Below are 15,027 nucleotides of genomic sequence, written 5' to 3' on the forward strand. Positions count from 1 at the left end.
CTCCAAATTGCAATCTCCCGCTGCTGCCTCCTGAGTGCTGAGTTGTCATGAGTTGTCATGCCTCCTTTGGCCATACTGATGATGGAACCTAGGGCTCTGGGAAGGGAACCATGCAATGCAGGGTGCTTTCCTCTGGACCCTGGACTAGGCACAGACCACACTCAAATACCAACTTCCAAACACAAAACAAATGCAGAGATTCTTTATTACGGAAGGCAAAGTGACAGGTAGCTGAATCTGAATTGGGCAGAAACAGTGCAGGTATCTTTGCAAATGTTTATTTTAAGAGAAAAGAGGTATGTGTTAGAATAAACTAGGATACAATGGTAAGTTCTATTTGGGTATTTTAATTAGGTTAGTCAAAATAATGAATTTTTATCATGGGACGTTGATGTTTTAATAGTTGGACTTTGGTGATCAGTCATGAGAAGGAGTCAGTGGCCAAAAAAGGAATAGACTTTGGTGGTTAGCTTTAGAAATGTGTGATAATAATTTTGCAGGGTGTAGAAAGGTAAATTCTGTAGGCACCATATTTGCTATACTCTGACCTGTGTTTGGCATAGTCTGGCCTGTTAGAGCCCTTCACTGGGAGCATCCTAGCCAAACAGTCTCAGCCCCATCCCCTGGCTTCTTTCATATGTTAGTCTTAATGCCTTTCTCTGTACATCCCCATACTCTTCACATAATGTTAATGTACCACTCTTGGCCATTTGTCATGACAAATTTGTCAGTGACATTCTGAGTTCTTTTCAGGAAATACGTAATTGAAAATATGTGGAAGTAGTCCTACCTCAGCTATTAGTTCATTGTTTTTAAGATGTGGAAACTGGGCATCTTGGCTCATGCTTGTGCTTTACTTAGAATGCTGAGGCAGATGGTTTCCTTAAGTACAGCCCAGTCAGTAGTACGTTGTATATGCAGGCCAGTTTAGACTACAGTGTAATATCCTGTGCACTAATAATAAATGAACAAATGGAGAAAATGGAAAGAGTCTAGCCTTTCTGAACAGTGAGCTCAGAATTTGTTTTATCTTGGTGACTTGGGGTTGGTGTCAAGACCATTGATACTGCCTGAGTAAGAAAGAACATTGCCATAGGTGAACACATGGCTAAGAACTTGATATTTTTACATTCATGTATGTATGTATATATGAATTTTTCTTTGTTCTGGGAGGGCACCCATGTGTGCATACATGCAGCAGGTTGGGAAGTGGCTGTATATGCAACAGTTTACATGTGGAGTTCAGATGACAGTTTCCATGAATTGGTACTGTATGGATTCCTAGATATGAACTCAGATCTTTAGGCTTGGCTGCAAGTACCTTTAAGCAATCTTGCTGGCACAGGAGTTAAGACTGAAATTTCTTCTTTTCTTGGCGTTCATAAGCAATCAGTTTCAATGAAAAAATAGTAAAGTCAGACACTCATTATATTGTTTCTACCTTCTTGATACATAATTCACACAAGTGAAATTTGGTGTTTTAATTGGTTTGGTTCACCATTGACACTACTTTACATAGCCATGACTGCTCTAATTCCAAAAGCATTGGATCATGTGAGACCTTGTCTTTAAAAAGAAAAGTTTGGAGGCTGTGTTGGCACACCCCTGTGGCCCCATTAGAGTCAATGGAACCTGGGAGAAAGGAGCAGATGAATGAGTAGACTAAAATCTCATTCAATAGCCAACTTTAGTCATAGCCTCAGACAATTTAAACTGAAGGATGAGTAAATTAAAACCATATACAGTGACCAGGACAATCCAGACATGGAAAACATGTGTTTCTGTAGAAGCATATATAGTTACTTAAGTAACAGCAGCAAGCAGTAATGAGTAATCTGAAGTAAAGTACTCCAATCCTTACACAGAAGGCTGGACAGGGTTTTTGTTTGTTCTTTTTTTTTGAGACAGAGTTTCTCCATGTACTTTTGGTACCTGTCCTGGATCTCGCTCTGTAGACCAGGCTGGCCTCAAACTCACATAGATCCACCTGGCTCTGCTTCCTGAGTGCTGGGATTAAAGGCGTACACCACCACCGGCCGGCTAGAAGGCTGGAAAGTATTAATGTTTAGGGTACCAATGTGCAGCTGAGAGGTGTGAGCAATCTTAGGCATGCCTTACTGAAATTGCTGATGTCTGGTGAATATCCACCATGTGTTTCAAACTTGATCTAAATGGGCTGGGGGCCTCTTCATCTGTGAGGCAGGGGGATTACTCCACTGCACATTGAGTAATGATCTGTGTATGCAAAACTCCCTGTTTTTTTTTGTGTCCAGGATGAAGAATGGGAAATGCCTATTGAGTGCAGAGATAGTTCAAGGAAGACTTTGCAGTCCAGGTTCTGCTGCAATGCTAATCTCTGCAGGCCTGGGACAGTTCTGTGCCTCGGGTGGGAGCCATTGCTAGAAACCACTGTGCTATGTTCCTTCATGGCACTCTGTCTGTAAGGGAGCTGCTCCTGTCACTCAGTTCTCATTGGCCCATGAGGGCAACCAGACAGACCACCAGTCAGGATGTGGAGGACACTTCCAGTCCACCATGCTTCAGACCTGGTTCTGGGACTATGAGGCCCTCTTGGTTCTTTGGGTTTTCTTGTGAGGAGAGCAGATTGAGCTCAGAATCCATACCATGGTATGGGAGGGACTGTTACCCCTACATGGGGAGGAGCCATGGGAGTCAGTGTGTGATCCTCCCAGGGCTGTGGGAATTGGCAGTGGGATTTCACACCCGATAAAGTCCCTTGAGGTGCCCTGTGGTCCTATGAGATCACGACATGTCCTAGTGGTCCCCTCTTGTCCCTTGAGGCCCCCTTGAGGTCTCTTGACATCTGGTGTTGTTCCTGCCACTCCTGTATTTGTGCTGGAGCCAGCAGTCTCTGAATGATGTCACTCCATGGGCTGCTCCAGGATAAGAACTTGATATTTTACATTCATGTATGTATATATGTATGTATGTATGGATGGATGGATCTATCTTCATTTATTCTGGGTAGGCATTTGCGTGTTTAATTTTATTTTCTTAATTAATTAAAAAATAATGTTTTTATTCCAATGCCACATGATTTTTATTTCTATTCCTCTGGAGTACAACATGCAGTCTGGAATGATGAGACCTTCAGCTGTTCTTTTACTGTTCAGGATTGCATTGCTGTCCTAGATTTTTTGTTTTTACATTTGAAGTCGAGAATTGTCCTTTCAACATCTGTAAAGAACTGTATTCAGACTTTGATGGGGACTTTGCAATGACTATGTAGTTACTTTTGGTAGGATGGCCATTTTTATTATGTTAATCCTACTAATCCATGAGCATGGAGATCTTTTTATCTTATCTCTTCTTCAATTTCTGTCTTCAAAGACTTGATGTTTTTATCATTCAAGTCTTTTGCTTCCTTGGTTAGGGTTACCCCAAGATATTTTGTATAATTTGATACTATTTTGAAAGTTGTCATTCCCCTGCTTTCTTTCTCAGTCCTTTAATCATTTGTTCATAGGAGAGCTACTGATTTTTGTGAGTTAATTGTGTATCCAGCCACTTTGTTGAAAGTGATTTTTTAGCCATAGGAGTTCCTCTGTGTAATTTGTAGGGTCACTTTCATATAGTATCACATCATCTGCAAATAAAAATACTTTGACTTCTTCCTTTTCGATTTGTATTCCCTTGATCTCTCTCGGTTGTTTTATCATCCTAGCTGAGACTTCCAGCTCTATATTGAATAGATGTGGTGAGAGAATCTTTTGTACACTCTAGGCAATAGCTAGATTAGAGGTTGTTTATGTCATTGAGCTGCAGGTGTCTCTGACATAAAGAAGGATCTGATGGGGCAGGGGGAATATCTTCCTGTGTACTTTCCCACTATTTATTATTTAATACAGTATGAATAAAGGAAACCCAAGTTGGTGGCCAAATAGCAGCCTGACTTTAGGTGAATAACTCTGAGTTTGTTTCCATTTACCAAGCTGCAGGCTTGCTGGAAATTGCCTTTATTTTGATTAGATGTGTTCCTTCTATCCCTTTTCCCTGCAGAACTTTTATCATAAAGGAGTGTTGGATTTTGTCAAAGGCCTTTTCTGCATCCAATGAGATAAGCATTTTTTTCCATTTGTTTATATGATGGATTACATTTCTTGATTTTTGAATATTGACCCATCACAGCATCTCTTGAAGGAAGCCTACTTGAACATGGTGGATGATATTTTTGATGTGATCTTATATTTAGTTTGGTAATATTTTATTGACAAGTTTTATATCTTGGTTCATAAGAAGAAAAGATTTGTAATTTTCTTTTTTGCATCTTTATATGTTTGGGTTTCAGGGTAATTGTGGCCTTATAAAATGAATTAGACAATGTTTCTTCTATTTCTTTTTGTGGAATAATTTGAGTAGTATTAGCAGTAACTCTTTTATGAAAGTCTGGTAAAATTCTGCCATAAAAGCATCTTGCCTTAGACTTTTTTGGTTTGCAGACTCTTAATTACTCCTTTCATTTTCTTAGGTGTTATAGGCCTGTTGTTTTTTTTTTTTAATATAATCTTCATTTAACTTTAGTAAATGGTACCTATTGAGAAAATTACCCATTTCTTTTAGATTTTACAATTTGGATGAATATAGTTTTTAAAGTATGGCCTTATGATTTTCTAGATTTCCTCCATGTCTGTTGTTATATCCTTTAGTGCTGATATTCAAAGTGCATATGATTATTCCTAGCCTCAATGTTTGCTATTAAAATGTCACTACATGGCAGATGCAAGGCTAACCTCAGTACTTTACTGAACTTGAGGTCAACCTGGACTACTTGACACCCTGTCACTCCAAAACAAAAACATCTGTGGGTGGTGATGGACAAACGTGATACCAAGACTCAGTGGCAGAAGCAGAATGATGGGAGCAGGTTCAACCTAGTGTTCACATAGAGTTCCATGAGGTACTTATTGTAGTTAGTCAACAGAGTAGACTTCTGGGACATGGGTTTAAGCCAATAGAAAGTTTTTATTAGCTGGCCTGCTACTGCACTTCATGTTCTGGATTCCAGTTTAGTCCTCGCCTTTTTCAGGATGAGCTTTTAGGCATAAAAATCATGTTCTGGGGTGACATAGCTCAGTTAACAAGAACAGTTAACCAGAAGGAGAACTACAGACTAAAAAGCAAGGTTAGTACATTTAGAGAATTCCCACAGATATGGACGTGGATGGAACAGGCCTTTGTTTATATTTTTGGCAGATGGTGTTGTTTAACTGCTGAGTTTTGCAGCCAGAGTGCCACCTCCATTATTGAGTCAACTGTTCTAAGATCTTGGGCCTACTGAGTTCTGGGGCTATTACATTCACCCCTGGACTAAATGAATAAATCAAATCATGGACTCATCCTGTTTTCATTTAATATGCAGAGCCCCTGCCATTATTCCAATCAGAATGAGAATTATAGGACCAGTCAGTACTGATAGTGGAGTAGTTAGCCAGAGGGACCAAGAGAACAGAGACTGGTATCAATTATTTCCTTAAACATGACTTTTTTTAAATTACTACTGATCAATTATTATTGGAACAACAGGTTTCTTCCAAAGCTATACATATTTTCTTTTATCTCATGAGAAGTAAGTCTAAGTTTTTTTGATTTTGTAATATATTTTTTGTAAGGGAATCTAACTGTTGTTTTAATTCAGAAATGGAAACTTTCAATACCATCTTGTCCTGATCAACCTGTCTACTTGGTTTGGAAGAGGCACATATAGTGAAATCATTGCTACATGCAAACCAAACCATCTCAGGGATTCAGCAATATTGTTACCCTGATGAATTAACTCATAAAGCAGGACATTAATTTTGGGCTGCCCCCAGTCACAGTGAGTTTCATCAGTCAATGGACTGACAGTCTGGTTAGTTCCTATTCCTATGTAGTATGACAGGGGTCAGGTGTTTAAGCATAACCAGCAATTCTGGCCAATTTCTGGTTTGGACTGATTAATTCCATCCCCATGGCTCCTTCCTGTAGCATAGAGTGTGATTCTGCAGGTTGTTCCTGTTTCACAAAATCTAGAATCTTTTTTGTGAACTTTTTTGGAGGACTCAGTTTCACAAATCCATTTTTTTTTTTTGTAATGGAAATTCCCTTGTTTTTGGAAATCAGGGCACCCAGCTACAGGGCATGCATAGAATTATAGACTATATACATATATCAAAAGATAAACCTCCATATTTTTTCTTTTTCTAATACAACTAGACATTTAAAGTGGGCTTCAGTGAGCAAAGATCAAAATGAATAAGAGTTGCTAGTCTGTAGTTAAATTAGATAAAACCTTCCTCTGTCTGTCTTTTTTAGTTCCCAGGTTCAGGCCTAAGAGCTATGGGAGTTGGAGCATGACCCTGTATTCATGCCAAATGTAAGACTCAGGAGGAGTTAGAGGGATATGGAGTGGAAGGGCTTAGGGACCCAATGAAACACTAATTTTAATGAGTCCATTGTCCAGAGACACTCCATTTAGCAGCATCTGTGACTTCTGCTTTCTTGACCTGGGTGTGGTGTGTCCGTGATATAATGCCAGCTATCTTGACTGCCATAGAGTAGAGAGAATCATGTTTTAGGGTCCTTTCCAGGTTAGATCTAGTGTCCTTGCCTACTCTCTTGACCAGACAGTATCATTGGACTGGAATGGGGGGGGGGGTCAGCTGGGTCTCTTGAATAGTCCGATGACTAGCCATTATGGAGAACTAGAGTGCCTCTAGTGCCTTGAGAAAATAAGGGTTAGACACTTTTGCCAGTTGTTTGTCTCTGAGCCTTGGAAGCAGTGGGGGAAGTTTCTCAAGAATAATCTCACTGGGGCTAAATCTCTGTATATGGCCCAAATTATTTCAGTTAATGGAACTGCTGATGCTCCAAGATACCTGGTATCATTTACATCTCCTGACAGTCATGGATGAGTTTCTATATCATCAAGCATAAGGGTAGCTGAATTGATGGTGGTGGGTTTCTCAAATTAGACTTGGTTGAGCCAGTAAGTAGGGCCTGGTGCTTAGTCAGACAAGCATTAGATAGTCAATGTTTTGGTGCTCCTCAGAGGAGGGCCTGAACCATGCTGTGGTATACTGTGAGTATAAGATCTTGACCTTTATGTGTCTCCGTAGACTTTGTTTCTTCTTCTTCTTCTTCTTCTTCTTCTTCTTCTTCTTCTTCTTCTTCTTCTTCTTCTTCTTCTTCTTCTCCTCCTCCTCCTCCTCCTCCTCCTCCTCCTCCTCCTCCTCCTCCTCCTCCTCCTCCTTCTTCTTCTTTTTTTTTTACTTAGGACCTCATGGGATTAAGACTGGCCTTGATATTCTTGCCTCTACCTCCCAGTTGGTGAGATCAAGGGTGTCAGGCCTCCATGCCTATCTGAAAAAGACCTTTTACTCAAGACTTAATTTTAGGGAGACCTCTTCTGTAGTCTGCAGTCATTAGCCTAAATTTCAATATTTTATTTTCAGAGCCATACATAATTATATCAGGATGTGATGGTCATTACTTGACAAACAATGACTGTTCATTTCATCCTATGAGTTCTTGCTTGTGGACAGTAAATTCCTGTTTCCTTTAGATATAGCCATTGATGGGGCATTCTAAAAGTCTTCTTCCAAGATAAATATGTCTTCTGCTGGTAATAAAAGTCAGAAACTAAAGCTATATTGTACATAAACAGTTTCTAGGTGCTGGAAAGATGGCTCAGTGGAAAGTGTGCCTATGAAGTTTGCAGGAGAGAGTTCAGTTCCCACACCCAGGTTGCCATTTCTGCCGACTATGAATGAAGTCAATGCCTATTCCAGCTTTGTGGCCTTTCATAACTCTCTAGTAACTTGTGTCCCATATGCTTTTTTTCTTCTTTCTCCTGGGACATTCTTTTGTGATTCTTTTTGTGTTTTTGTTTCTTAAGGCGGGGTATCATATAGCCCAGGCTGCTTTCAAACTTCCTATGTCCCCAAAGAATGACCTTCAATTTCTGATCCTGCTACCTACACCTCTCAAGAGCTTTGGTTACAAGCATCCCAGGCTTGTCCCCTTTATGAAACATGAATTAAACTGAGAGATTCATCCATGCTAAGCAAGAATGCTACCAACTGAGTTACATCTTCAGCCCCTTTATTCTTTTTGATTTGTTAGGATATAAACTATAATTTTGCTATGTATGACTGTTTTGCCTACTTTTATGCCTGTGTATACTGTGTTTGCCTGGTGCCCATGGAGACCAGAAGGGGGCCAGATCCCTCTGGGGCTGTAGTTACAGTTGGTTGTGAGTGACTATCACTTGTCTGTCTGGTATTTACTGGAGTTAGAAGATAGTATTGAATTCTCTTGAACTAATGGTAGTAATAGTTGGCAATCACAAGTGAGTGCTGAGAACTGATCTAGGACCTCTTCAAAAGCAACAGGCAATCTTATCTGTTGACACATCTATAATTTTTTATTATTGTTTTTTTAAGATCAGCATTTACTTTACTAATGTTTTTGAGACCTCTTTGATCTGCCAGTAACTTACTAAAACTGCATTCCTTCCTAGGAATTGTTAGCCTTGCAGTTTATCAGGGGTCACTCCAGTTTATGTTTGAGAAGTACAGAATTGGAGTGAATGTTTTAACACTATGGAGGAATTTCAAGTGAGCCTATGAGTGCATTCTGTTTGTTTGTTTGTTTGTTTGTTTGTTTGAGACAGGATCTTATTATGTACCTCTGGCTGTCCTGGAAATCTCTACACAGACCAGCTGGCTTGGAAATCAGAAATATTACCTGCCTTTGCCTCCTGAGTTTTGAGATTAAAGGTTGACACCACCACACCCATATTGTCTATTGTTTTTTGAAGTTAAAGATTTTTTTTTAAAAGATTTATTTATTTATTATGTATACAGTGTTCTGCCTACATGTATGCCTGCAGGCCAGAAGAGGGCACCAGATCTCATTATAGATGGTTGTGAGCCACCATGTGGTTGCTGGGAATTGAACTCAGAACCTCTGGAAGAGCAGCCAGTGAGTGCTCTTAACCTCTGAGCCATCTCTCCAGCCCCGAAGTTAAAGATTTTGATAATACTTTGTTAATGTATACTAAATAACGTTAATCTATTTGCATGTCTCTCTGTATATATTACTAAGCATTTCTTATGCAATGCTCTATTCTGTTTTGAGGGCACAAATGGAAGGCATGATTCACCTTTTCTGTTTCCTTTTAAAATGTGATGATGACTGCATTTGATATTTTATGATCTATGAGATAGAATATAACAAGCAGAATGAATTATGTAAATATATTTTCAATGAAATGTATATTTGCAGTGCAGTCAGTCTCAACATTTCTATTATGTGCATATATGGGATACTTTAGGATGCAGTGACCTATGAGGATGTGCATGTGAACTTCACTCATGAAGAGTGGGCTTTGTTGGATCCTTCCCAGAAGAGTCTGTACAAAGATGTGATGTTGGAAACCTATTGGAACCTCACTATTGTAGGTAAGAATGTGAGCTTTCTGTCACTTTTTAACTTAAGGAGATAAGCATTTCTTGGAGATTGTTGCTCTTCTGTGATTTCAAATGTGAAAGAGGAAGGATCTAGTGAATAACTCAGGCATTGTTCAAAGATTCATGAAAGATAGTAATTTCACTTGTGTCTAATTTCCAGTAATATATCACATACATTTTCTGGTACTGTATTTTAGGTTACAAATGGGAAGACTACAATATTGAAGAATATTATCAAAGTTCTAGAAGACATGGAAGGTAATTTTCATGTGCAATCTGGTACATATGTACCTTGGAAGAAATGTTAATGTACTCTAAACTTTTAAAGAAAAGCAACAGTGTAAATTAGCACAGCTGTGTGATGTTTATTAAATTCTCACAACACCATGTACTCCAATGTCAAGTAGCCGATCACTGTTTGGAAAGCATTCCATTAAGGATAAGACAAGGAAACAATGCTATAACAAATGTCACAATTTTAATCATAGCCATATGAGAGGCATTGTGTAGAATTGTCATGCCGTTCAATAATCACATAAGGTATATACATTGATAAGGGGATTAGTGTATGTCCAAGACATTTTATAAGCAAATCTTCCATATTACTGCTAGTGTTCCTTATACATTTGTAGTGAGTGACTTACCGTAGTTTAGTGAGAGGAGAACTTTATGAGAGACAAGGAATTTATTGTGGTGTAGAAACATGAATCCATATACCACATCTCTGAGGCACAAAATGTTAGACTGTGTGAATGTAATGTGAAAATCTTTTATTTGTTGTTCTTCCTTTAATAGGTATATCAACTGTCAGTGTGCATACAACTCATGTGAGCATAAGGGATATGGAAAGAAGCAATATACCTCTGTTTCTCCTGGAACAATTGTAAGATATGTAGTAGTCCCCACTGTGAGAAGACATGATGACTATGATACAAGTTTATACTCTCACATTGGAGAAAACCCTTATGAGTACAAGGAATATGGAAATTCTTCTGTCTGTACTGATTCACTTTGCACATGTAGTGTGACTCACAGTATAAAAAAATATTATGCATGCAATCAATGTTGTAAAACTCTGAGTTCTTCCAGTTCTTTTCAAAGATATGAAAAATCTCATATGGGAAGAGGAAGTGATAAATGTGAGCTTTGTACTGATGACTTTAGCCATCACAGTTATCTGCAAACACACAAAACAACCAATAATGAAGAGGATCTCTATGAATGTAATCAACATGATAGTACCTTTAGATATGATTCCTCTATAAAAGTATACCAAAGAACTCATTTGGAGGAAAAGCCCTATGAATATGATCAAAGTGATGAAGTCCCTACATGTCACAGTCTTCATCAAATACATAGAACTCATTCTAGTGTGAAAAACTATGAATATCAGCAATGTGATAAAGCTTTTACAAGTCCCAGTTATCTTCAAATATATAAAAAAATTTATACTGGAGAGAAACCCTATGGATGTACTCAATGTGATAAAGCCTATGCATGTTCTAGTTATCTTCAAATACATAAAAGAATTCATACTGGAGAGAAACCCTATGAATGTAATCAATGTGGTAAAGCCTTTATACAGAAGAGTCATCTTCACAGGCATGAAAGAAGTCATACTGGAGAGAAACCCTATGAATGTAATTACTGTGGTAAAGCCTTTGCACACAAGTATAAGCTTCTCATTCATGAAAGAATTCATACTGGAGAGAAACCCTATGAATGTAATCACTGTGGTAAAGCCTTTGCAGAGAAGTGTAATCTTCTCAGTCATGAAAGAAGTCATACTGGAGAGAAACCCTATGGTTGTAATCAGTGTGGTAAAGCCTTTGCACAGAAGAGTGATCTTCGAAGTCATGAAAGAATCCATACTGGAGAGAAACCCTATGAATGTAATCAATGTAGTAAAGCCTTTGCACAGAAGAGTAATCTCCGTAGTCATCAAAGAATTCATACTGGAGAGAAACCGTATCAATGTAAGCAGTGTGGTAAAGCCTTTGCACAGAAGAGTAATCTTTTTAGTCATGAAAGAAAACATATTGGAGAGAAACTCTATCTATGTAATCAAAGCGCTAAAGCCTTTACACTGGAGAATTTTCTCATTCATAAAAGAAGTCATACAGGAGAGAAAGCCTATGAATGTAATCAATGTGATAAAGCCTTTGCAAGGAAGAGTCATCTTCTCAGTCATAAAAGAATTCATACTGGGGAGAAACCCTATGAATGTAATCAGTGTGGGAAATCTTTTGCACGCAGCAGTAATCTTCACAGGCATGAAAAATGTCATACTGGAGAGAAACCCTATGAATGTAATCAATGTGATAAAGCCTTTGCACGTAAAACCCATCTTCAGAGTCATGAAAGATGTCACACTGGAGAGAAACCCTATGGGTATAATCAATATGGTAGAGATTTTGCATGTAACAGTCCCCTTCAGGTAAAGGAAAGAACCCTTATTGGAGAGAAACCATATGAAGGTAATCAATGTGGTAAAGACTTTTCACAGAACAATTATCCTCACAATCCTGAAAGAAATTATTCTTGACAAAAACCCAATGCATGTAGTCAGTGTGGTAAAGTCTTGCCATGTTGCATTGTCCTTCAGAATCATGAAAAATTTCATACTGGTGAAAATCCCCATAAACCTAATGAGTGAGTCAAGCCTTGCAGTCCACATGTTTTTCCCACCGAGCTGTCTCACTGGTGCTTGAGTTAGTAGAGCCTCTCATTAGTTAAAATATAGTCGCTTTCAAGTTGTTAACATATTGTGTTCCAAGAATACAGAAACATGATAATTTCAATAATAAAATATATTTTCAAATGAAACTGATATTTATATTGTCAATCATTATTTTTGGATCATGTTACTGTATTCTGAGGACTAAATACTTGTTCTTATCATATTCTCAGAAACAAAAATTAATGGCAGAGAATTTTATCACCAAATTTGATTGCTGCTAAGCCTGATTACCTGATATTGTGTTTCAGGATGGCCTTTTTATAAATAGAGATCTTTTCTCAAAAAATCCAAAACAGGGATCTGGAAATATGGTTGCATTTCCACAGGACTCAGGATCAATTCTCAGCACTCACATAGAAGCTCACAACTGTCTTAAAGTCCAGTTCTAGGGGATACAACAGGTCATACAGGCATACATTCACTCAAAACACTTTTTGATATAAAAGAAAAATAAATTATCATTTTTGAAAGTTTTTGTCACATAGTGTAACTTTCTCTAGCATAATGTGGACTCATTTCTACTCAGCTAAGTCATTTGTTGGGGTCATTCACACCGAGAGAATTGTGTTAACAATTAAAATAAGCAATGTGCAGAGTCCATTCACAAAGGGATTGAAATCTTCACTGAAGAAGTAGCAAGGGCTTTCATCACCTGCAAATGATGGAAGGCAGAAGGGGTAAAGGGTCAGGAGCATCTTCATTTTTTGTACTATAAGGACATCTTTGGGACCTGGAGAGTTGACTCAGTAGTACTGCTGTAGCTGAAAGTTTTCTCCTGTGTCCCACTTGGCCTGCAGTCAGGACAAATCTCTCTCACCTGCTGATCCCACAGCCACTTGGATCCAAGGAAACACACAAAGGTTTACATTATTTATAAACTGTATGGCCATTAGCTCAAGCTTATTACTGACTAGCTCTTACACTTAAATTAACCCATAATTCTTATTTATATTTAGCCACATGGCTTGGTACCTTTTCTCAGTTTTGCCTTCACATCTTGCTTCCTCTGTGTTTGGCTGGCAACTCCTTACTCAGCCTTCCTCTTCCCAGAATTCTCCTTGTCTGCTTATCCTGCCTATACTTTCTACCTGGCTACTGGCCAATCAGCATTTTATTTATCAGCCAATCAGAGCAACACATTCACAGCATGCAGAGCAACATCACCCATCACACCACTGCTGTTGGTTATCCAAGTTTGGTTCCTAGCACCTACGTCAGGTGGCTCAGAAGTATCTGTAAATCCTGGTTCAGAGGTCTGACTCACTTTTATTCCTCCTTGGGCACCAGGTATGTTAATGGAATAAAGGCAGATATATGCATATACATACACATATATCATTATTTATGTGTATATATATATATATATATATATATATATATTTTGTGTGTGTGTGTGTGAGTGTGAGATAGGCGAGAGACTCCATATTTAAAAAGATCTATCTTTATGTATATGTTATGTTTCTTTTCTTAAAATTATTTTTGTTCATGTGTTTGTCGGAATATTGACCTGGAATGAAGTCATGTGAGGAGAATTGAGTGCTTGTGTGTACACTTCAAGAAAACAGGACAAGGCAATTGTGACTTCAGTTTCTTCAAAACTCAGAATTTTTCTTGGAATGTGTTTTTGTGTTCTTCACAATATAACAGGAGTGAGCTTACTTCACATTACTCATCATTGTTTGTTTTTATTCAGTTGAACTATGCTTTATATACCTTCATGGGAAAACATTTTTGTATGTTCGTATGTGGATTGCTTTTGTCATTGTATAGTTTGAACACACTAGAACTTTACTCACATAATCTTTCTTAAACCCCAGAGTATAAATTATCTGGAGCTCTTAATAAAGTAGGTTTTTGGATGAGTCTTTAGTATCCCTCATTTATCAGCACAATTCTCCCTGGGCTCTCCATCTCTACAATGGTGACAAGTGTTTCTTGAACAGGGGCCAAAAGTTGGCTGATGAAATGAAAGAGCGAGCTCTCTCAGAGAAGGAGGTGAGTGAGAATAATGGTGCAGACACCAGAGAAGGCTTTGCCTTATTTTGGACTTATTTTGGATCATTTTAAAAGTAAGTGGAAGCACAAGTATTAAAAGCATAACTATTATACTGTGTGTAAATTGTTTTTAACTTCTGTTCCAGAAGAAGGCAATTTATGTGAAGAAGTATGGGACAGAGTTCTAAAGGAAAATGAAAAGACATATAAAGAAGGGGGAAAAGATCCCTTTTGATTTTTGGGTCACTTGGTCCTTAACTTGGACTGTTTTCACAATATTAAGGAGGATATTAATCATGAAGAAGTGAAATCAAGTTCTTGGAATGAATATAAACTTCATGACCAAAGTGTAAAATTGGTAAAAGAGGTAAAGATGAATTTTTTGTTCCTGCAAAATTGAGAGCAAAGCACCACTGACATGGATGCAGGTGCCAGCTCCCTCAGCTCCCTGGAGCCTCCTTTAGGGACATGTCTGTGTTCTGGAAAAGACCCTGAAGCATGAGCTGAGTAATTTACTAATCAATCTGCTCTTGAATTCTCTACATTTTGATGAGAACTTAGGAGAGTCTGTTGGAAAGCTAACTTCATTTACCAATTGTCCTTCCTGACTTCATGAACCACAGTTATTCCCAGTGCAATTTCAACAAAATCAAAATGTTTAACCTCTAATTATTCACTAACCAATCTACTTAAAACTATAGAAGGATAGATAGCACTGGACTGTTTTCCTTCACAGTTTTACATCAATAAATAATTTATTACCTTTCTGTCCCTAAATGTCGTAACTTAGAAGGGATCTCAATCACCTGTCTCTTCGACAAA

At 38.2% G+C, this 15,027-nt stretch overlaps 1 protein-coding gene across 1 annotated transcript in view; it reads left to right on the top strand.

The window, feature by feature from the left end:
• The window catches only part of LOC131900635 (zinc finger protein 883-like), a 45,684-nt gene extending 33,388 nt beyond the window's left edge, over nucleotides 1-12,296 (top strand). Inside the window, exons 2-4 of the mRNA XM_059251938.1 lie at nucleotides 9,335-9,461; nucleotides 9,668-9,728; nucleotides 10,266-12,296. Coding sequence (XP_059107921.1) covers nucleotides 9,335-9,461; nucleotides 9,668-9,728; nucleotides 10,266-12,015 — 1,938 coding nt within the window. The 3' untranslated portion in view covers nucleotides 12,016-12,296. The remainder of the gene's footprint in view (nucleotides 1-9,334; nucleotides 9,462-9,667; nucleotides 9,729-10,265) is intronic.
• Nucleotides 12,297-15,027: the final 2,731 nt, after the last annotated feature.

The sequence above is a fragment of the Peromyscus eremicus genome, unplaced genomic scaffold, assembly GCF_949786415.1.
Source record: "Peromyscus eremicus unplaced genomic scaffold, PerEre_H2_v1 PerEre#2#chr22_unloc_1, whole genome shotgun sequence".
Taxonomy (NCBI): domain Eukaryota; kingdom Metazoa; phylum Chordata; class Mammalia; order Rodentia; family Cricetidae; genus Peromyscus; species Peromyscus eremicus.